Here is a 23,824-nt window from a genome sequence, read left to right as displayed (position 1 = left end):
AACGAAGGAACTGTTGCTTTTAAAGGAAAACTACTGTTCACAAGGCAGTTTAAGACATTAAAAGGGTGTATAAGGCCAAAGTTTTTCTAACATCAGTTAGCTAAAAACCAGACTTTATCAGGAAGTGACCGTATATTCCAGCAAACTGCTGCAAAAAAACCACAACCACTGTGAAGCTACTAATCGTCATTTAGTTGTGATTTTGGCAAATAGTTGCTGATTAATAAGTCTGGTAACTTTTGAAGCTCTAGTTTATTCTTGTATTTTATTGTAAGATGTTAATTGTACACACAGGGACTGGTTAAAATAGACACCTTTCCTTCTTTGAGCACTGAATGCATTGATCTGTGGAGAAAGGGTTTAAATACAGGGAGTGTCCCACGTGACGTGTTGTGGCAACAATGTGCCGCAATAAAACTAATGTTGTGTATATAGGGTAATTTATTTTTGATATATCATTGTATAATTGCTTCAAAACGCCAAATTTCTACACACCTGAAGTGTTGACGAACGACATTTAGTGCTGGTTGAACTGTAGGTTGTGGTTTGATACATCAGTTACAAAACCGTCAACAGTTTGTATCACAGGTCAGTCGGGAAAGTTTTCCTGCATTTAAAGCCGCATGTAAAATGGTTTCACAAAAAATATATTCCCACTAGCCTAAATTGCTTATAAAGACATGTTATGCACATTTTTGCCATTTATGTTTGTAAAGAATCCATTTTATTGGACACAGCCTTTGGGATCTCTGTAGTTTCTGTTCTGATATGCCAACCTGAATGATTTTAACCTGTATGTGCCTCTATAATGTTTTATTTAACTGTCAAACTTAAAGCTGACTATTATGTTCATATGTTGTGAGCACGGACAGTTTTCTCTTATTTGTCAGTGGACCTTCCTGCATTATTTTATCCTGATCAGAGTGTATTTATAAAAGTCTTAAATTCTATTATAGTATATTTGGATATTTTAATGTAATACTGAATCTGTGAATAAAAACTGTTTGCCAACGTGTCCTGTTTGCACATTTCTGGCCTTCGATGATGCTCCAAGCCTCCCTGCCTCTGTCTGTGTGTGTGTGTGTGTCTGTGTCTCTGTCTCTGTCTGTGAAAACTGTACCTGACATTGTGTGATTTACCCAGTAATTCAAATTATCCACAGATCTAAATACAGTACTAAATACATAATTTGAAGGCTCTTTTATGGAAGCTGTAATAATAAGAATCTTAAATATTCAATTAGTGGTTTAATGAATAATGTGGAAAAGTAAATACCGCTGAACTTGGTGTATTTTTCAGACCATCAGTCTGTTTATGTGGTTTGAACTCCAATTTTCTTCAAATCTGACTTTTGTCAAGTGTTGTTTAAAGGGTTAGTATTTCACTATATGGTATTCAGTTGCATATAAAAACTAGTATTACAGCTTTTTGAGTTTAGAGTTTTAGAGTTTCCTGTAGAGTCACTACATCACATTACATGAAAGCTATTGAAATAAACCCCATTTTTCTTTATCAATTTGATTAATTAAATATGTATGCAAAATTATGTAATCATTACTTTCACTACTATTGTCAAGTCAGCATGAGAGCATTGAAAAGAAATGTTTTTGCAACAGTAATTTATTGATGATCCCTAAATCCGCCTCCAGCAGGGGAGCCCGGGGCTCCTGGAGGTGAGCTGGCCGTCCTCCTGCTGCCAACCCCGGGGACACTGAGTGAGGCGGCGCCGCAGGGTCCGGAGGGGGGGTCTAATCTCCAACTTCAGACGAACTTCACCAAGTGTAGAAAGAGGCCACGCCCCAACCCAGGTGACCTAAATAAGCCACAAGCTAAGATGGGGGACTGACTTTTCCCAACAAAACACCTGTCTGAGGGTGTGTGGAGCATCTTCCCACTGATACTCTGTGTCCGCTCATTGTTCGTCTTTTAACCAAAAGTCCCCCTGAAATCAGAGCACAGTCTGTAACCGGACGCTGCTCAGGGCCGCCTCAGTTTTTGCCAAACCAGTCTGACGCCTCTGGGTCATGAAGGGGAAGTGAAGGACTGAGGAACTTTAAAACTGTCGGTGCTTTGCAACCCGGCGTTTCTTTCTTTTGTCGTTTTGCTGTTTTTCTGTGTGTCGCAGCACTGAGGTAGGCACCCTGCTCTTTTCATTGTGTTGTTGCTGCCGTTTAGTGTTGTCAAACATTCCTCTGTGGTGGCAAACAATGCGTGGTACTGCTAGGAGCGAGATGTGACGCTCTTTTCTGTGCGAGAGCGACACAACCAAACTGTGTTCAAAATTCTGTGAATTTAAATGATTGTTCCTATTTGCTATTTTAAATGCTGTAGAAAGTCACTTCAACGCATATTACCTCTCAGTTGGACACGTGTTTCAATTCGGCGCACTCATATTTACCAAAGCATCACTTGTACCAGTGCATCCTAACTTTTTTAATTGGCTTACTGCAATGTCATCGTTTGACTTTTTCGACATAAGGAGTGGGGGGGCCTAGTGGGTGTCGTGACCTAACATACTGTGGAAAAAAAAAAATTCTTCACCGATTTCTTCAGTAAAAGTTCTCACAAAAGCACTTGACTCAAAACCTACATAACAACTTGCCTAAGGCCAGGTAAACAACTTCCTTAAACTTGTAAATATTTGAATGGGATTTGGTGAGTCAGCCTATACAGAGAAAAGAGAACAGCAACGACCTTAACAGCTGATGACAATGTATTTATTTGGAGCTATATTTTGTTAACCTTAATCACACCTTAATATTTATCACTCTATATATTTCAGCATGAATATGTTCAGAAAGGGCCAAACAGCCCCAACTCCAGTGGTCCCAGCAAGACCCAGCAAGGAGGTATGCAGAGTGTGTGAGAGGGTGGTGGAGGAGGTTAATAGACATTTTTGTTTACATGTGTGTGTGTTCAATTAATTGAGGCCTTAAATCATCACCAGGATCAAGACAACCCCATCACACACAGCCTGAGCAAACAGGAGTCAGGAACGACCGCAGCCCCGCAGGTGAGCATTCAAACTCGAACCTCCACAAAGCTGTGAGCTCACATTTCTATTGTGATTATTCATAGAAGGAAAACAGCAGGGAATTCATAGATGACAAAGCCTTACGTACGGTCGTTTCCCATTGGTCGTCAATATGCTTTATTAGCAGAAATGATCTTTACATAAAGAATCAGGTGCGTTTTTATTTCATTGTGAATCTGTGTGTATGAACATCAGAGGACTGGGCTGATGGGAGTTATGAACAAGGTCAACCCGTTCAAGTCTGCCGCACAGGTAAAACATGACAACATTTTAAAAAAAGTATTAGTTAAAATTTCCACTACTTGATGTAAAATGTCTTTATTAAAGTTTTGCTCTTTGCCCTTCAGGCTCCCACCCCCATCAGCAAAGCGCCTTCCTCAGAATCCGTAGAACAGAGAACGGACTCCCCACAGGTGAGAAGGACTCAAATATAACTGAGCTTTACTTGTATCAGGGGGTCTAATTGGTTTCTGTTTTATTGAAAGCAGCCACACAGCATAGCTAAACTCTAAGGAGGTTCTTTGTGACAAACGTGAGCCAATAGATGTAACATTTTAAATTTAATTTTAATTACACGGATTGAATAACTGACCCGTGCAAGTCAGTGCAAAAAAATGAACTGATTTCTTCATTTTAAAGTTCTTTCAATTTGTCAAGAGAAATTGATGGTGAGAAGCCAAGACACACCAGTTTAGCAGTGAAAGCACAGTGTGAAGCTGTTTGTGTCTTAGATCCCATTTATGCTTTGGCACCATTTACACTCGTCTTTTCACGTGTCTCGTATCCAGACAAAATCCAGATATTGACTTTTTATTTACTCCTAGCTTCTTGTGTTTATACTTGGCTTTTTGAGATCCACCCAGTTTGCATGGAGTGTAAATGGAGTCCAAATGTAAATGCATCCAAGAAATATTATTATGTTAAGATTAAAATCCAGTAGGTGAAACCAGATTTGAGACACATCCTAACCAGATTCTGTTCAAATATTTGCAAATTTAAGGACGTGTGTTTGCCTTACACAAGTTGTTAAGTAGGCTATGAGTTCAGTGCTTTTGTGAAAACTTATCTTTTGCAATCTGTTATTCATTTTTTAGCTCATGAACATAGGTAAGGGTTGGAATGCAGTTTGGTAGATCAAATGTTCAGCGTTTGAACAAGACCCTGAAATACTTGAACTCCTCCACTCGGGGGCAGCAACTCACTCCCAACCCAGACGTGGCAATTTGCAGTTTTCCGGCCTCTGACTTGGAAGCGCTTACTTTCATCCCGGCCGTTTCACTCGGCTGCAAACGACCCCAGTGCCTGCTGGAGGTCACAGTCTGAGGAAGCCAACAGGCCAGCGTCATCTGCAAAAAACAGAAAGTTCTTTTAGTCCCCAAACCGGACGCTCAACTCTCCTCAGCTCCACCTGGGCATCCTGTCCATGAATATCACAGACAGAATCGTCCTTGTAATAACATCAGCTTAAACCGACTGGAGGAGGGCTCACCCTCATGTGCCTGCAGCCCAGTAAACCAGAGACGGACAGTGATTAGATTTGTGATCTGGTCAACAAATAAGTGTCTTATATTTCATCTCATCAGATTGGAGACATTTGAAATGACAAGAGCAAATGTTTATATTTGATTTGAATATTTGAAACTTGTATTTCAGAGCCCCGGAGGGCTGCGAGGGGTCGTGCAGAAGGTCAACCCATTCAAGTCTACCTCCCAGGTAACCACAGCAATGACTGAAAGTCCCAAAGGTAATGGAGGATCTGTGTCAGTCAGTCAGGCATTCACTCAGCCCGTTTTCTCCCGCAGGTCCCTGAAGCTCCATCTTCAGAGTCACAGGAACACAGAAGGGTTTCAGACTCTAACCAGGTGGGTGAAGAGAGATTTAAATGATGACTTCCCCAAACCAGAGTCCTCTTAATGTACTCAGATTTGCAAAACCGCTATGAACGTAAACCTCAGTGTACATGGTGGCGGAGTTCAGGATGATGGTGTCGTATTATGCAGTATGTCCTCTGCACATTTAACATGAGGTGACCAGCGACCCAGAAATCATTTTAAGAGGCAAAGTATCAGGAAAAACAGGGTTAGGGATGCAAATGTTGAGCCGACGTTTTGATTGGGACTAACTGACACAAAACACTTAATGGGAGTGTTGAAATGAATCTTATTACTTTGATTTAAAATGATGTTTAAATGATTTTAATCTCAAAAGAATCAAAAAGACTGAATCAGGTGTTGAAGCTGCTTGAAGTGAGACTTCAAGTGAAAAAGGCAAAGAGTTGAACTAACAGATATTGGAAACTGTGAATTGATTACTTAGAATTATTTTTTGTGCTCTGAAATTTTGTTTGAATATGCAAATGGTGCATTATGTCATTAAATATGCATTAATCTGCAAACATTTCCAGAACAGAACTCTGAACACTGGATAAAGATTTTGTTGACATGTTGGAGCCAAATGTTTTTACAGTGACATTTATTGTGGATGTCTCTTTTTTTATTATTATTATTAAGATTAGTCCAAAAATCAGAAAATACTGTCAACAGGCATAAAACAATTTCCATCTTGTTTATAGCATATATATTTTGGTGTGTGTAAGTGCTGCTGAGTTGAGATTTCTGGCTCGGGGTTCGAGAAAAAAGGCCTTTTTAAAGAAATGAATTCAGGAGAAATGTACAGACGCAAATAGACGACATCTATGTCTCAAGGTTTCATAGAGGTTCACATGCAATCAGCAGTCAGAGGTACAGGAGGGAGGAGATAAAGGAAATAAAGATCACACAGCAGAGCACAAATCTTGGTTAGGATTTTATTTTATTTATCTGCCTGTTTGGCTGCAGGTGCCAAAGAGCGACTCTCCAAACGATTCTGCAGATCCATCGGAGTCCAAAGAACTTCAAGGCAAACAGGTAAGCACGGTCTGCTCTAATAACCTAAAAGGCAAGACTGGTATATGTGCAGCTTGTTTATATGGCACTGGGATTAGTTTTGTTTGATGTGCTTGGACTCCATTGTCCACTAACTGTGTGTGTTGTTTAGAATCCAGGGATGATTGCAGGAATGATGCAGAAAGTCAACCCCTTCAAAGCCTCACAGCCAAAGGTACTGGTCATTATACTGGTGGTGACATTAAATGGATGTTTTCTGTTTTCATGACAGACAATTTGACTTGTCAAAGCAGGAAAAGCATAGTGTGAATAAAGGGTGTTTCCGTTCTATCAAGCATGTCGGCTAAAAGGAGTCTTTAAGTGCACACTAAGGCGGCTGCCCTCTCCTCACCCTTTCTTCATCTCCCCCGTGTGCCTGATCTTTTAGGATCCCCGGCCTGTGCACAGCGACCTCTCCTCCAGCAGGGGGAGCTTAGCAGACAACAACAACTTGCCAGAGAAGCAGGTAGATCTGCGTTTTTGTTGAGGGGTGTTGGGCAAAATAAAAATGACCCTCAGCCTTCACATCACCCTCATGAAGTCATGTTATGAACAGCAGAAGTGGGATCATTTAGTAAATGACACGGTCCTGCTCCGCTTACCCTGCAGTGTTATTCTCATTACTACCACCAAAGGGTGCCAAATACTTTATGTTCACCTTTTATTTTTTCTTCTTTTAGGCCCCTGGGATGTTCAAAGGGATGCTGCTGAAAGTAAATCCCTTTAAGTCTTACACACAGGTACGTTCAGGTGACCAACCTCAACTTAAGAATTTGTAACTGCCTGTTTGATCGATTAGGCAAACATGGCACAAGGTGAGTCGCCAATTGTTTTTTTGTTGTGTCACAGATGCCAGAGGAGGAATGTCAGACAGACTCTGTGGCTGCGAATGCTGCTTCCTCATTGAAGACGCAGGTACAGCATGATGATGATGCCCTTAATGAAAGGAATGGAGGTGTTGGCCAGTTTTCTGTTTTTTTTAAATTGGAATATTTCAGAGGTGAACCACATGCATTAATCACAGACCACAGTGATGAAGATTCTTGATTCTTCGTCCGTGTTCGTAACTTCACCACCCAGTTTATCATAACTAAATGCCAGCAACCGTTGGATATTTCTCTTTTTTGTCCTTTGTTTCCATTTCAAACATTTATTGTCTCAGCAGGGAAGCAGCGAGCACTCCACCAGCTCTGAAAGCCTGGGTGACAGCACCATAGAGAGACAAGTGAGACATGAAGTGCATCTCCTCATTTTCTTGAATGCTTTGCTTTTTTCCACCACCAGTTTCTTGGATGAATTTAAATGAGCTTTTTTTGTTGCCAAAGATGATCCTCAGCTGACACATGTAAAGTTACCAGATGCTTTATCCAGTCTGTTTTTGGTTTTAATGCTCATCATCGCATCTAACCAGAAAAATCAAAAGCATCTCTGTCAAAGGAGAAGCACATGATGTGCAAACATACCACGAGAAAACAAAACGACAGGCTTGTGCCAGTCACCTTCATGAACAACGAACAGCTCTAGAGCTAAACTATCTATTCTCAAAGTAATGAAAAAATACAGTGAATCAAACTACAGTACAGGAACTAATCTAAAAACGAATCCCCTCAACATGTCCACAGACTGTTTGGTATACAGATGCCAACAGCAGCATCAGTGAGGTGAAAAGCGAGCCAACAGAGGCGCCAAAGAAAAGAACTATGGTGTGTAAAACAGTCTTTTTTTTTTTTTTTTTTTGTATTATTACTTGTGCAGTTATGGTTTACGGGGGTCTGTAACGATGAGTGATGTGTTCTTCACTTTTTCTTTAGACTTTCAGAATGAAGAGGATTCTGCCCAGTGCACTGTTTGGGTCCGGAGCAAAGGTACAAGTAAACGCATCATTACACTGCTAAATGAAGGGGTCCAACATATCCCCTCCTACAGGAAGGACAGCAGATTTTACATTAGGACCCAATAGTTGCTAACCAAAGCTGAAAAAAGAAAACCTTTAGTTCTGTGGTTGTCAGGTCTTTCATATTGACATATTGAGTATGTTCCTCTTATTTCAAATAGCTGCTCTAAATTTTGACTGAAAACCTGCGTATTAGCCATTGGCACAGGACTGAAAAACATGAAATTTCAAAATAAAACTTGGCTTACTTTTGTGTCTCAGTCTTGGTAGAATTTTTCATAGACTTCTTTCCCGTACCTTGTGATACTGCATTTTGTCCACACCTACTACTAAAATATTCCACTGTGCTTTGAGTTATATAAAATGGAACTTTTTTCTTTATTGAAAAAGTGTTTTTTTTTTTTTTTTTTACACTTTTTTAATTTCTTTTTTTTTAAATCATTTACTTTTTTTTTGGTTCCACAGGACTCGACGACATCCGACTCTCAAGCGATGCCGCAGGTGAGTAGGCAAGGCAGCTTTATGTGTAAAGCACCTTTCAAACACATTTCAGGTCAAGTCAAACAAATTTAACAGAACAAAATTAAATAAAACCAACAGAAGAATGGTGGACACTGTTTGGTTGTAGTGCCAAATGGAAAGAAAAACAAAGTGCAGTATAGAGGACGAGCTGAGCTGCAGCTGGATTTCCCACTGTGCAAATTTAAGTTGGTGCTTGTCAAGCACATGTCCTCACATGCAAATCAGTTTGCAGTGGCGTTCTGAAGCTATGCAAACAAAGCCATCAAGGCACATTATGGCTGCTTCAATCAACCAAGCATACTAGTATTTTCATAAAGGGGGTGTGTAGTCAGAGGACAGGACAGTGTCTGTTTGTTGGAACATATTTAACTGCACCAAAACACGACGGCCTGTGGTTTGTTCGATGAATTCTAGTCTGCATTTTTCCCACATCATTTCCTTTTGGCAACCACATCCCTTAATCACATGCAAACTCTGAGCGTAAGAGACAGGTCAGCCTATTTACTGTAAAGTACAACGGAAAGTGACATTCGGCCTGCTTTGCATGCCATAATGCATTCTAGAAAACAGGGACTCATTATACAGCATCTGATATTTCGGTCTGGTCTGTAGTGTAGGTCCACTGTCCAACAATATTATTTTCTTCTTTTTCCCTTAACTTACAGAAATTGGCTACTGGATGAGGTGCAATTCAATACATCTGTACTGTGTTATGTTGTTTTTACCTTTCATTGATAGTACGAGGCACATAAAATGTAATTCAAAGCAAAAAGAATTATTTAAAAACATGGGCAGTACATTATAAAACTACAACACCTTGCATCGACACATTTGGTTACCTCAGGGTAAACATGCTCACACTAGAAGTCATCTAACACCACACAGGTGTAACAGTGAACTTAAAACAGACTCATAATGTGAACCGACCGAAAGGCACAGGAAGACATGATTCTGAATTAAAACTTAATTCCCCATCTGTACTTCATAACAGGTGATCCAAGGTAGTTTAAAAAAAAAAAAGAAAGTAAAGTAATCCACAAAATGGACACGTGAATAAACCAAATGTGTATTAGCTGTCAGAGGTTGGGCCTAATTCATCATTCAGGCTTGAACAGCTCGTTGGTTCGAGGCTGAAGTTCCTGCACGCTTCTCATTGCTGTAGATTTTTTTTTTTTTTTTTTTTTAAACCACCTGAGATAAACGCCTGTGGCCTCTCTGCCGTTAAACATCAACAGGTCATGCCTTTTCACTGGAACTAAAATCCACCCATAAGTGTAGACATCTTTTTTTAAATATGTCAATGTTTATTATTTACATTATTGCTAATATTTCTTCATAGTAGTTAATATTGTATACTGATATTTTGGCCAAGATAATCAGTGACATGTTCATAAGGGTCGTCAGTTGGCTGTAGTTGTAGCTCTTACTCATGTTTAACAGCCGTGTAATATTGTTGCATTAAAACTCAATGGTATTCTTGAAGGAGACCAAAGAATGCAGCAGGGTTAAGTTCCCCCCAGTTTGATGGCAGCACAACAGGATTTTACTACTGTGTATAATTGGTGCCCACTGACAGTGTGCTGTATTTTCTGCTCCAGGAGGCAGTGGAAGTTCAGGTGCTAGAGATGGCTGAAATACCGGCGCCTAGTGAAGGGACAGTCCTGGACCCTCTCGATGTAAACTTATTTTTATGTCTTTTTAATATTCCGTCACATTACACTTGTTTTATTTGTAATTTAATTTCCCTGGACGTACAGAATTATTCCAACGAGCTTCAATTTGTTCACTTCCAGGATGAGGACGGCCTTCTAGCATGGTGGAGAACAGTAGAGGGTACGTTGTGTATCGCCAGTGCTTTGTACATTTATTGGTGATGAGACTTGCAGCTGTGATGGTTTCTCTTCTCCGTATCAGGCTGGGAGGAGTGGAATGAGGCAAGCCAGAATGAAGATGCTGAAGAGTAAGCAGCACATGTACACAAGTTATGAATTCACCTGTAGAGTTATATTTCTTAATTACTTATTTTGAACGGAAAATTGCATTACGGCTGTGGTGTTTCTCCCATAACACGTCTTTCCTCATCTCAGAGTGGTGGAACAAGCAGCCGATCGTGTCTTCATGGCAGCTCGTCTTTTTGTTCGCTTTTTCAACCAGCGCGGCGCCTCGCTCCAACAGCGTATCCTGGAGCTGCTCGCTTTGGCCGATTCAGCCGACGTTTTCCACAAGAAAACCGTCACAGCCAGTGTCGGCGGTGGGGTGGCCAGTGTTGCAGGGTCTATCACTACCATCACGGGCCTAATTCTGGCCCCGTTCACCGCGGGAGCATCGCTCATCGTCACAGCTGTGGGCATCGGCGTAGCTACAGCTGGTGGGGTGGCGTCTGCGTCAGCCAACATCACAGACACAGTCCATTCAAAGACAGACCGCAAGAAGGTGGAGCAGATGATCCAGGACTACCAGGAGGAGATCAAGGACATCAGGGAGTGCCTGGAGTTTTTGCAGGTGAGAAGATGCAGATTGTGTCTGCTGCATGTAAAGCTTGAGTTAAAACATAGCCTCATGATTTTGTGTATCAGAAATTATATTAAAATGTATCTAAGATAATAACCCACCTTTCTCTAAACATGGAGAGCTGCAATATTTTTCAACTAACCTCTCTAAACAAGTCTAAATTGTCTATGAAAAATTCTACCAAGACTCTGAGACACAACAGTAAGCCAAGTTTTATTTTGAAATTTCATGTTTTTCAGTCCTGTGCCAATGGCTAATACGCAGGTTTTCAGTCAAAATTTAGAGCAGCTATTTGAAATAAGAGGAACATACTCAATATGTCAATATGAAAGACCTGACAACCACAGAACTAAAGGTTTTCTTTTTTCAGCTTTGGTTAGCAACTATTGGGTCCTAATGTAAAATCTGCTGTCCTTCCTGTAGGAGGGGATGGAGACGCTAGAGGAGTGGGACTTCGAGAAGTACGCTGAGAGCATCTCAAAGAAGCACCTCAACCAGAATGTTAAACACGTAATGAAGGAGGGCGGCCGGGCCGGCAAGGCTTTAATGATCAACACGGAGAGTCTGATTAGTACCGTTCAGGTCCTCGGCGTTGCAGGGGGCGCCGCCAAAGCTGCCCAGGTGATGAGTGTTACCACCGGAGTCATGTCGGGCCTCTTCCTCGCGCTCGACGTCTTCTTCCTGGCGAAGGATTCCATGGAGCTCAAAAAGGGCGCAAAGACGGAGTTTGCTACTAAGATCCGAGAGGTTTGTAAGGACCTGCAGGACGGGCTGCTGGAGCTGAACCGCATCAAGGAACAGCTGCAGAAAACCATGGATGGAATAGAGGTGGAGGTAGAGGAGGAGGAAGTGGATGAAGAGCTGTTGAAGTCTGACCTGAAAAAACTTCTTGAGCTTGAAGAATGAGGGACAGTGATTATGAAACCAAATGAAAGCCTTAATAATTCACTTACCACATCTAATGTACTTTCAGCAGAGGTGGCATTGTAGTTGAGGTAGTTTTTACAATCATTGATTATTACTGTAATTGTTTCTTCCTAGAGCTATTTTGTAGTAAAGTATTTATTATTTAAAGTAGTAATTTTAATGAAGTATTAATCCAAATGAATTTAATTGCAGTTTCTTGAATAAAAGTTGCTTTCTTGCCTTTTTTTTTTGCGTGTCCCTTTTTGTATCGCACTACTTGTGAACATTAGGATACCAAACAGAAGGAGTAAAACCTTTTTGTTTTAAGTGGAGGATTCAGGGGTGGATGTACGTGATCACCTTGTGCATGAATAACAGAAAAATGTTAACAATCCTGCCCGTCTGGTTTTTTTAAGCCCTTTATGAATTCCCCCACGTTAACACAAGTTGTTAATCACATCTTGCTCATCCACCATGTCAGGAAGTTAAGAAAACAGTCCAAAAGGTCCATAGACCAAATGAATTATGGAATAGTCTTAGAGTAACACTCTCATGCCCATTTGTACATTGAACCTGTTTGTGGTCCAATCTGGCTGCAAGTCATGGTGACCAAAATCTACATTAGTTTAGTGCAAAGTGTTTTATGTTCAGGTTATCAAGTTTAGGTTATTCAGAGGCTTCAGCAGTCTGAGTGAAACAAATCAAGTTTTGTTCTTAAAAGACTAACTGGGGGAGAAAGAGTTCATGGTACTAAAGACTTATTTTGTAAGATTCCCCATTGATTCATTTAACACAGATTTCTGAAGCTTGATGTAAGTTTTAGCTTAACTTTGACTTAATTTATGTAAAAAGTGAGGACTGTACATTTTGTCCCCCAACACTTACATTGACAGTGCTTTAAGAAGGGATCTCTTAGTGGCTAATAACACTTTAATTCACAGAGTGTCTAAATACTGAATTAAGATTTAAGACTTGAGAAAATGTGAACCTACTGTCTAACAAAAGGTTAAAAATTAATGTTGTCACACTTTCTTGTACCCCTTACAGGGTAAGTTTTTATTTTTATTTACTGGGGGGGACCCAGCCCAGCTGTGGGCCACTTATTAAGATCCCCTTAAACACTTGCTCTGATACTGAACTACACTACAGCTAAAACTGCACAAACAAAACTTCCTAAAAACATTCTGTGCCAGTGCAAAACTGGAATTTGCAATTTTTAGCAATCATATAAATCCAGCCTCTTTAAGCGGCAATGGGATGAGAGGTCTAAAGCCTTATTTTGCATCTGTAATGGTTAATCCAACCATTACAGTTGCAAAATAAGGCTGATGATTATATCTTTTTAGCTGCTTGCTACAACACAATTTGCCCCTCAGGGATTATGGTGACTGTACTCTAACCTCTAGACCTTAATGTCTCCACTGGGCCAGTGCAGTGTGAAAATATGTCTGCTCTCCTCTTGTTTATCTTTTTAACCTTGCAAGGCAGCTGAATTTGCAAGATTACCATCACAAGGAATTTGTGACCATGCCTTCCCCTTTACGGTTTCTATGGACAGTTTTCTGTGGAAGCCTCTGGTGGAACAGGTTTCAGTCTTTAACTAGCTTCAATAAAAAACATTTCGGTTGTGACGTGCTTGAGGCCAGTTTGATTTGCTTGTACTTATCTGCTTAACATTATCAGGACATTCAAAGATCATGAAGGTGTTGCAGGTGTTGTCCTTCACAAAATGTCAGACTGTGAGAGACGAATTTTGTTCAGCAATAGGAACAGTAGTTTGTTGGGTGTTAACCTTGTGTAAATGCCTGTCTAATATTTACTGAGTGCTACAGGGATTCCATCAGTCAAAAGGAGTTATTTGTTACCGAGTAAATATATAATTTATATAATCTATTTGTGTTGTTGTACCTTCAATAGCTGGAGAAAAGTACGGTTTCCATAATGCATAGACATCCAAAGCAAGCAGGACAGCACCAACATCAGCACCAATTGGAGTTGTAGCTCTGCACATCTAAAGAATGATAAGAGTGGTGAGACTCAATCATACAATCCATAAACTGGACAAATGAGGTGAAAGCTTACACAAACTAATTTAATTCACTGTTAATATTTAAAATTATATAATAATGCACATTTAACATCAGACAAACACACAAATTCTTCATTACAAATTGTAAAAAAAAAAATAGATTAATTTACTCTGACTGCCAGTTTTTAGTCAAAAAAGTTCTGTTTTTTGATTGTGCACCAGACGCTGAAGCAATGCATCAGGTGCTTAGATGTGAAAATCCATAAAATCTAAACCATAAAACTTAACTTTACCAAGGGATCCGTGGTAACTGACGGAGATGCAGGCTTTGTGGCTGAACTGTGCAAATGTGCCATAACTGCTTCACCAGCTTAAGGGCTGTTGAAACAACCCTTTACAATTACGACATTTTGGCCAAAAGTCATGTGGAAACCTGAAGAGGTTACAGTATACTACAGTAATACTTTACAAGAAATAAAACATACATTTCGACTAATTTGTTAGTTCCCTCAAATTTCTCCAAGTTTAGATGAATATGAGACTGACTGTGGAGTCACTGAGCGAGCAGATTGTCCTAATGTGAAGGGCGCTAATAGCCATGAAGTGTTGTCATATCAGTTCCACCATTTCTGACTGCTGCCATTCAGCTTAATGAGAACCTGAGAGTTTTACACAATGTACAGCCCATATAATCTGCACAATCTCCAAAATGTGTAGAATTCAAAATACCCCTACCAGCTGTCAACATGTTGATGCTCATGGGGTTTTCTTGGGTCCCACAACCCCACGCCACTTGTATTCTTAAAGGTTTCCTCTAATGTCACACGGTACACTACATAATCCAATCTACTGGAAGTATGCAGATGTAATCTCGTAAACCTCAAAGTTTTCTTTTAAAAATTAAACCACGGGAAGGAAGAACAAATGTGAAGAGCTTACAGTAAAGGGAGGACTAGGAATGCAGTTACAGTATGAGGAAACTTCACTGCTACTGAAGATCAAGAAAGATTAGCTGGGTTAGACTGAAACTCAACTCCCCATTAATGGTATTCTGTGTTCAGTACATGAAGGAATCAATATTTTGAATTTTATGGAAACTAAAATTTACAATTTATAGGCAATGTCTGCCTTCATGAAAGGTTTTCCTTGATTCTTCCATTTGATTAGCCTGTGTTCATTGACTAAATGAGATTTATTAAAAAATGAATGTCTTGATTTACCATTTATCTAATGGAAATAACATTTCCCATTCCCCCTTTGACTGCTTTTTAACAAATTTACCCACTTGTTTTGGTAGATTTGTTTTACCTTTGTGAAAAGGGACACTGGTGGATGCCATTTCATACAGCACTGAGAAAACTATACGCCGTACTAAATCTTGCTTACGTGTGCTGACAGGAAACAGGATTACAACTGGAATCAATATTTTTTACATTGTTAAAATGTCCCATTTAAGTCTTTATCTTATTTGGTGAAATGGTGAATTTAAACCCCTTTCTCTCTCCCAATAAATGTAGTTTTAGTAAGCAAGTTATGGTAAGTTGTGCACTTTGTACATGAAGTTGTAAGTAAGACAGCAGAGTAAAGCAGATACCCCTTCAGAAGAAAAGGTCATTAAGTTCACTTATGGTCTGACTTCACAAGGAAGTCAAAATCTTACAAACCAAATGATGATATATTATAATAACATTTGAATATATTCTAATGGTATCATTTTTTAGAAAACTTAAAATACAGACAAATGCTCTGTAAATGAATCGTTCAGTGAGTGACCATTCAGATGGAGCCTGGTTTGATGGCGACAGCTCCAAAACCGGTCTTCTCTGTGCTTACGTCAATATTTCTCTTGTCCTAGGAACAACAAGGATGTGGTGAAATCATTTATTTACTTTTCTCAGAGGACAAGCGTTCTGTGAATTTGGCTTGCCTGAGATGCCAGTCATTTGTTTTCTGCCATTTACTGGTAGGGGGGGGTGACAGTGTGGCACTGACTGACTGTCAAACAAACAGAGCAGCATTTTCTTGGCAAACCTTGAGCAAACAAGACAACAGTGAACACTTTGCAAACAAGTTTTAGACGATAATCTTAATATTTCACATTACAACATTGCAAGAGGATTTTTATGTGTCCAATATTAAACCCTGAAAGTCTTAAAAAACTACAGTACGATTGCCATTGGCCTGTTTCCTAAACAATTTTTTTTTCTCCTATGAAATTTGACATTAGCGCAAAGAGATGAAATGAATCAAACCAAACGGAAACTAACACACCCACAGATAAAAGAATGGCAGGTATCACAGTTTAGCGCTGGGAACAGTCTGTTCTAGAAATTAATCAGGTGTGAGGGCAAAAGTGAAAACGCAGGTGACACTGACTGTTTAACTGCCTTTACCATCACATAACCATTAGTCACTCTGTGTTTCTAGTATGACTGGAGAGTCTAGTAGGCTCTGTGGACATGCAGGTAAAGCAGGAATCCTTCTGGGGGCTGTATGTAAGCAGACATATACGGGTGCTGTTCTGGCACGTTCATGTGTGTTTTTCTTCACTTGTAAGGATTGAGGGTATAAAGTATGTCCACTAGTGAAGAGTGTCATCTTCATGAAACCACAACGCAAAGAGAAATGACACAACGGCCAATACAAGACAAAATACATTAAGTGCCTTGAAGAATTTTGTTTCCTGTGATCTGCTTGATCATTTGTGGCAGTGTATGCGCTGAAATGTGTGCATAAACACTGTAAGGAAAGAAAAAAAATCTCGACAGGATATTGGAGGAAACAATCAGCGACAGGACCACACTCCGCTGACCTACGGTGAGCTGTGACATACTTCAAAGACATGTCTGTGTATCTCAGCAGGAACATTATGGCACCGTAGGACAGCAGGCCTGCACAAAGGCAGCATGAGACAATAACCAGTCTGGTTTTATAACTATTCAAACCCATGGTGGAGAATTCAAAAGCATATACACTGGTAACATCATAGGCTATAATCAATGCTCATTATACTCCCTCACACACTGTAGCAGCGCTGGGTGGATATTTACACAATGAGATGAAGGAGAGGTTGGTAAATATGTGGTTTGCATACAGTCTAAGACTTGTGGATGTAAGTAAGCACAGTGCAAACACACAGTTATACTTATGCCTGTTTGTCAGCTCAGGACCAGCAAAGTCGTTCAGCGTGCTGATCTCTCTACTAAACAACTAGAATTTACACTGAATCCCCATGAACAAACTAAACCCTGTTATCACTTCCTTGTACCAAAAGCCAGTTTTATGAGTTTTTCTCTACAGAAACCTCAGATGATTGACTTACTGATTGTAGCCAATAATGCAATAAACTGAGGTATTTGGTATTGAAAACTGGCACAAAAAAGAAAAGCAAGAAGCCTCACAGATGATCCACTCTCAATATTTTTGTTATTTTCCCCGCTTACACACTGGGTAACAAAACTTTCCATATCAGCCTGCATCACCTGACTAAGAAATCATAGTACACTTGTGTGTATACTATACCCCATACTTCTCTAATGACTACCTTATCATTACTTTGTAACAACATGACAAACTGCATGTTGCAAGGCTGTTGTGTCATATTGCAACATACTACTAAAGGCATCTATTCTTAAATGCAACAAGCTTTTATGTAACTCGTGTCTGAGTTATCCCATGAATATGTGCTGGAAAAAAAAAAAAAAAAAAAAAAAATCACAAGACCAGTTTCCTTTCAGAAGAAATCATACTCCAACCATGCCAACCAGACTGGTTTATCAGAAGCCATGATCAAAACTTCCATGCCACAGGGTGAGTCAGTCTGTGCCATTGTTTTTTCTCTTTGCACCATTTGTTCTTCTAATCTACTTCATGTTCATGACCATTTAACCATGTGATCAAGTGACTAGTGCCACTGTTCACATTATTGCAATGTTGATATTATTGTCAGTCGTTGTGAAATGTCCCCTTTTCACACATCACAGGAAATTACTACATAAATAAAACAATGGCTTTTACGGAGATCACTAAAGAATTCACACCTGCAGGCTATACAGTTTGTGGATACACGCAGGCTATGTATTTGAAGTGAATGCTTAATGGGAACACAAAACAATTAACCTTACACCAGGACAGTGCATGAGAAGTTATCTTGCCTGTTCAACTTTTTGGGCATTTACAATAATACTTTCCCACATTAATATCATGTCCATTTTCATAGTGCAAAATACAAAAAACAAAGTACAAAAAAAGTGTGTTAGGAGAGTGTGTTTCCACCATGGTTCTTTGATAAAATCACATTTCAGTCGGCTCCTGCGATCACTCAACCATATAACATATGACGTTTCTGAGTTGCCTGCTCGATGATTTGGAAGGTAAATGTTCACAAGAAACCACAGAACACAACCGTGAGTATTGAAGCAAACACACGAGCTTGCACTGCCACTGACAAACCAGTTCTGGACATTGTTCCACCAGTCTCATGACTGGTTTCATGTACAAACCTGTGACACTTTAAACGTGAACTCACTTGCACACAAATATGCCGTCTACATGTTGTTGTTGCCTCTTACGACCTCCTCTTACTGGTGGATGTTTGTGAAGGGAGAGAATTAAAGGAATGTAAATGGCGAGATATTTTGTAGAAATATCTCCAAAAGTGTCTCTCTTTTAAAAAGAACCACACCAACTTGTTGTAGAGTAGGCCCAGAAAGAAGATTTTGACTTTTACTTGAACTTACTAATAACTGCCTAATGACAAGATTACCAAATCTGCATTTCCCCAAAAATTCAAATGAGTTAGTCAGACTAGAGGAGCCCTATTTGTCTCCTCCTACTTGCTTTATCAGACAAAAACACTATAGACAATAAAGACAATACTTGTCTTCAGCATGTTAATCAGGTCAGTTAGGTGCATTATGAGTTGTCAAGGAAGTAATGCAAATGAGAAACTAAGCTGACACAGACAGTTAAATATGCAGTGACAAGGCAAAAATTCATTTGGTTTCCATCATACACACCTGTTATTCCTGATTCCCCACCCACCCTCTTGGAACATCCTCCATGATGTCAAGTTGTGCGCATTTTTTTTTGAGTTTGATACCGTCACTATCCCCAGCCCCAGTTTAAATAGTGATGCTAAACAAACAGGTGTCACATCTTTCCAGGGATCCTGTTCAGAGCATCGGTGGCGAAATTAATCCACCTCTACGCCACACCTGAGAATACAACTACACGAGATCCTCAACTCAAGGAACTCAAGGAATCTTTTTTTCTTCTTTGTCAAATTTTACCCATCACTGGAAATAAAGACAAGAAAACCTACCGGTAAGATAAAACAATGCTTAAATCAATTAATAAATTACATCTGAAGGAACATTAGACTACACGGTGTACATGTAATCAGTGGAATATGAGTTTCCCCTTGATTCCCATTTAGGTTTGTTATTCACTTGTTTTGTAAATATTTGTTCTTAAAATTACAGTAATTAATTAATGAGTAATTGTTAACTGTGAGCATTTTAGTAATATCTAGTAAAATGCATAATGATATTATCATTTCTATTTCTATATAATTTGGATTTGTTTTCAGTTAACAGCATTCACAAAAACTGCTTTCCTGTGTTAATGGAAATGCATTCATATTTAATATTGTTTAACTTTTTAAAAATTTTTATTCTTAACCTTAATATATACATTCATTATACAAAATTAGGATTTGGTTTTCACATGGTATACTGTGTTTCACCTTAAAGCAAATTTAATCAAACAGAGCTATCATTAAAAGTAAAATCTATTGTATGTTCTTATACCACCCAAAGACAGTACCTTCTGACTGGATATTTGTAAATTGTTCACGAATACAATGTTGCATCATGATTATAGTGATTGGATATTAAGTTTAATGAAATATTTTGCCTTTAAATATTTTAAAAACGTACCCCTCCTACTCCAGATATGGACAACAAATTGATCCTTGCCATCCTGTTCGTAACACTGGCCTGGTTATCGGTGGACGCCTCGATGACAACAACTGCAAACACCATGGCAAGTACAACAAATGGAATGACGGGGTCAAGCATGACAACAACTGGAAACACCATGGCCAGTACAACAAATGGAATGACGGGGTCAAGCATGACAACAACTGGAAACACCATGGCCAGTACAACAAATGGAATGACGGGGTCAAGCATGACAACAACTGGAAACACCATGGCAAGTACAACAAATGGAATGACGGGGTCAAGCATGACAACAACTGGAAACACCATGGCAAGTACAACAAATGGAATGACGGGGTCAAGCATGACAACAACTGGAAACACCATGGCAAGCACAAATGTTTCAGTAGCTGCAGCTCCCCCACTGACGCCCAATGTCACAGTGGAAACTCTTGAGGTGAGTGATGCCAAAAAACTAAAAAAAAAAGTTGAACTTCAGAGTGTACACTTTCCTGCTTACATGTTTGCTTCTTGTCCCTTCAGACGCCTATCTCTAATGTAGGGTGCGGGAGCCAACAGCTCTGTGCGGCTGAGCCCTCTGCATGCAATCCCTCCGTAGCGGGATCATGTTTCTTTTTGGCTGTCGAGCAGCAGAGCGGTCAAATCTTTGAATTTAGGCTCTCCGGACAGTCAACAGGCTACATTGCTGCCACCTTGTCAACAGACACCTCATTGGTATGTCAAGTTGTCCAGATCATTCAAACAAATCATAGTAACTAAGACTAACCAAGGCCCAACCATACGTTTGCTTGAAGTCATCTGTGTAAATTTACCATTTCTGGTTTTGCACCACAGGGAGGGAACGACACCACCTACGTCTGTGCAAATGACAATGGTGTTGTAAAATTCATTGGCACTTTCCTCAACGATGGCCAGCTGATCGAGGCAATGGTTAGTTCTACTTGCCTCAGACTGAACTACAATGCATGCTTGGAAAAAATGCAGTAATTAATGTGACCAGCAGTAAATAAAGCTAATCTGGTCTGGCTATGAATCTATACTATACTATACTATAATAATACTAGAAACAGTAATATAAACAGCCTTCTATGATATCTCTGAAATTGTTTTTGCTCTCTAGCTCAACGTGAACTCTGTGAAGGGTAGTGTCAATGGAGAGAAAATCCAGTGCACATTTGCTGCCACTGTACCAAGCCAAGTTACTAGTAGAGCATCAAATTTTGCACTCGGAATCTCCACTGGAACTTTCAACAGCAGTAAGCAAACATATAACAGATACTTATCCACACACCTTCAACAGTGAACTAAAACAGATAACAGTCAGTGTTTTCCCAAGTGCTAATAACATCAGCCATCTATTTGTCGTTTGCTTGCTCCCTCAGGTTCTGGCGCTCTGGGAAACCCCAACACCAGGTTAAGAAGCACAGTTGTAGACCTGCAGAATCCCAGCACCGTTGTCAGCAATGAGATTTCCACCAACAACCCTACTTCCCCCCCCATTGCCATGACCACTAACCACGCCATTACACTCCAGCAATCACTGACACAAGGTAAGCAGAGATAAAGTTGTTTTCCTTAAGAGAGCAAACTTACACGAAATGTGTCAGGGAGTACATGTGTTTGTACAATGTCTAATTTATTTTTTTTCTGTTCTCCCATCCTCCACTACAGCTCTGCTGATAACTGTGGGTGTGCTGGGTATGGCCATGCTATGAGGAAACTGAAGCCCACATGAATCAAGACAAGAAAATCATCAACTTTTCCATTCATATCTAAATTCTGCAATCTCCTTTCATATCTGTTATGGGCTCTGGGGAAACAGGGGAATTACTTATGAAGAGTTTTTAATTTAACACGTTAAACATGATTATGTGTGCATAATCCATTTTTGTTTGTTTTGTAACCATAGCACTGCTGGATTTCTGTCCTTTGAGTAATTTAATTGCTGGCAAATAATCAGCTCAAGGTGTAAATCTTTGAACGGCTAAAATGGGGAACAAATGAGAGTTTGAGATCCAGTTCAATTGAAACAGTACCTGGCTATAACCAGTAGATGTCATGCTTTGTACAACTTTTAGGTTTACTGTCCGGTTACCTTTTCAGCTGACATTGTAACCATCAGGGGAAATGACTTGGCAACCCTATTGGAGCCATCAGGCTATTTGTCAGGCAAATTTCACCAATGTATGAGGATCAAAATTATTTGCAGAAAAACTAAAGAACTAATGAAGAACTTACCCATGACATTATTTTGTTTTCTCTCACATGATGTGAGATGTGCCCTTGTGAAGGACCATAGTTATTTCTGTGTATCACTATACATTCGCGTGTTTCTTCAGATACGCACAAGCAAAGCAGCAATGTTTTCTCCTCTCCCGTCACACATAATGATAGCAGCAAATGGCAGATAAGTGTTTTTGTATTATGTTATTATCATTACAAATGTACCCATTATTGATGGTGCAACAATGCTTTTACAATGAAGCCTTCATTGGCGGATATTTTCCTGTACGTGCGTGTCTGTGTGCAAGTCCACATGTAAATGAGCACTTAAAGAGTGCTATGTATGATACCAAATATTGGTGAAACTGATTTAGCACATTGCATTATGTCGAGTACAGTAGAGTTTTTATTGAATAAATATTTCCCACAAGCTGTTTATTTCATTGGCATTAAGAAATTGTTAAATATTGTTGGCAGATGGTGCTAAAATATTTTGGACATGTTCTTGAATTTGAGACATAATGTTACATTAATTTGGGTTAAAACACCATGTTTACAATTGTTGTACAATGATATCTGGTTAATATAATTAGGCTAAGGTAAAATCAACTATAACAAACTAAGAAACTGAATTGCAGTGAATAGTAGTGCTATAGAACAGCTGCTGTTTTAAAAGTGGTAAAAGGGATTCTGTCAGTGTCCCTAAAGTCCAAGGTGCAAAGTTATTTATTAGCATGGTTGCACAACATAACTAAAGTTGTAGTCCCAATTTCTACTCACTATAAGAAAAAAAAAAATAGCTTTAATATTAATACCTCCTAGTTAGTTCCTGAAAATGTTCAGTTAACCATTGATTACTTTATTGTCATGTTAGTTGGATAACTGGGCTGGTAAAATTAAGCAATGTGTAGCTAACGGTAGCCACCGCATAGCCTAGCCTAGCCAACACTGGCTAATCAAATAACATAGCATAGCTAGCTTAGCGTTAGCAACAAAGCAACCGGGTAAATTCACATGGCCAAGTAAGCACGGCTTTGGTTATTTCGGTTGTAAAAAAAAAAAAAAAAAAGCTTAATAGGCAGTAGCTGTTAGCGTTACGTTGTTAAATAACATTAGTTAGCAGTAGCTAGCCCAAGTCCGTGCTTTTTAACGTGTTTGGATGTAGCGTAGCTATTTTTCTTACAGCTAAACACAAACCAAACAGGCCATCTGACAACACTTACCGCTGTTAGTATATTTTCGGGGTGCCTTCAAGACTCTCCAGCTGAAACGCAACATATTCTGCGTGATGTACAATGCAGACTTTTTCCAGTTTCCCAAACATTAAACTTATACTTTTTATTCCGCCAGCCAAACAAAGATGGACGCCGGAAGTGACATATCATCTTGCTCATCGTCCGTGGTGTCCAAAATTAACCATCTTCATTGTGTCTCCTGTCTGTCTTCATGAATTTACACAATAACACTGCTGAATTCATTCTGAGTTGGGGCCCCACTTAGCCAATGACTAAAAAAAAAAAAAAACAGGAGACTGGAGTTTGCAATGTTTCACTGTGTGTATTGTGGAGTTTCCTCTGGGGAGCTCCAATTCACCCCTCACACATTTCAACAATAAGAAAAAAAATTGAAATGTCTGATGTGTAAAACAGTTGAATCTTACATCGTCATACAATGTGGCACAGAAGGAAGTTTGCATAATTTCTTCTTGCCTTTAAGTAACCTTGATGTCAGCGAGCCCCGTCCCTTCCAGTGGGCCTCATTAATTTTGCAACCAGTGCAACAAAAGAAAGCAAAATTCAGCAACTAAAACAGAGTAAG

The 23,824-nt window shown here is 39.5% G+C and overlaps 2 protein-coding genes across 2 annotated transcripts; both read left to right on the top strand.

Moving 5' to 3' along the window:
* Positions 1–2,781: 2,781 nt before the first annotated feature.
* Positions 2,782–11,978, top strand: LOC139222874 (uncharacterized). Its single transcript, XM_070854769.1, has 20 exons — positions 2,782–2,849; positions 2,948–3,013; positions 3,230–3,286; positions 3,382–3,447; positions 4,688–4,747; positions 4,837–4,896; positions 5,872–5,940; positions 6,071–6,133; positions 6,347–6,424; positions 6,639–6,698; positions 6,808–6,873; positions 7,124–7,183; positions 7,581–7,661; positions 7,770–7,823; positions 8,318–8,353; positions 9,973–10,050; positions 10,168–10,207; positions 10,289–10,334; positions 10,462–10,876; positions 11,309–11,978. Exons 1-20 carry the CDS (start codon positions 2,784–2,786, stop codon positions 11,789–11,791), a joined length of 2,004 nt encoding a protein of 667 aa, XP_070710870.1. The 5' UTR covers positions 2,782–2,783; the 3' UTR covers positions 11,792–11,978.
* Positions 11,979–18,957: 6,979 nt separating this feature from the next.
* On the top strand, positions 18,958–22,436 carry LOC139222850 (putative ferric-chelate reductase 1). Its single transcript, XM_070854741.1, has 7 exons — positions 18,958–19,145; positions 19,774–20,219; positions 20,306–20,497; positions 20,618–20,713; positions 20,904–21,039; positions 21,166–21,333; positions 21,455–22,436. Exons 2-7 carry the CDS (start codon positions 19,776–19,778, stop codon positions 21,496–21,498), a joined length of 1,080 nt encoding a protein of 359 aa, XP_070710842.1. The 5' UTR covers positions 18,958–19,145; positions 19,774–19,775; the 3' UTR covers positions 21,499–22,436.
* The last annotated feature ends 1,388 nt before the right edge of the window (positions 22,437–23,824 follow it).

This window comes from Pempheris klunzingeri, chromosome 23 (genome assembly GCF_042242105.1).
Source record: "Pempheris klunzingeri isolate RE-2024b chromosome 23, fPemKlu1.hap1, whole genome shotgun sequence".
Classification (NCBI taxonomy): Eukaryota; Metazoa; Chordata; class Actinopteri; order Acropomatiformes; family Pempheridae; genus Pempheris; species Pempheris klunzingeri.
This window is presented reverse-complemented; position numbering and strand designations above follow the sequence as displayed.

Coding starts and splice junctions, on each gene's coding strand:
- LOC139222874 (XM_070854769.1), top strand. CDS start 2,784: ATGAATATGTTCAGAAAGGGCCAAACAGCCCCAACTCCAGTGGTCCCA. Junction 3,287..3,381: donor CGTTCAAGTCTGCCGCACAG/GTAAAACATGAC, acceptor TTTGCCCTTCAG/GCTCCCACCCCCATCAGCAA. Junction 5,941..6,070: donor AAGAACTTCAAGGCAAACAG/GTAAGCACGGTC, acceptor TGTGTTGTTTAG/AATCCAGGGATGATTGCAGG.
- LOC139222850 (XM_070854741.1), top strand. CDS start 19,776: ATGGACAACAAATTGATCCTTGCCATCCTGTTCGTAACACTGGCCTGG. Junction 20,220..20,305: donor TCACAGTGGAAACTCTTGAG/GTGAGTGATGCC, acceptor TTGTCCCTTCAG/ACGCCTATCTCTAATGTAGG. Junction 21,334..21,454: donor CCAGCAATCACTGACACAAG/GTAAGCAGAGAT, acceptor CCTCCACTACAG/CTCTGCTGATAACTGTGGGT.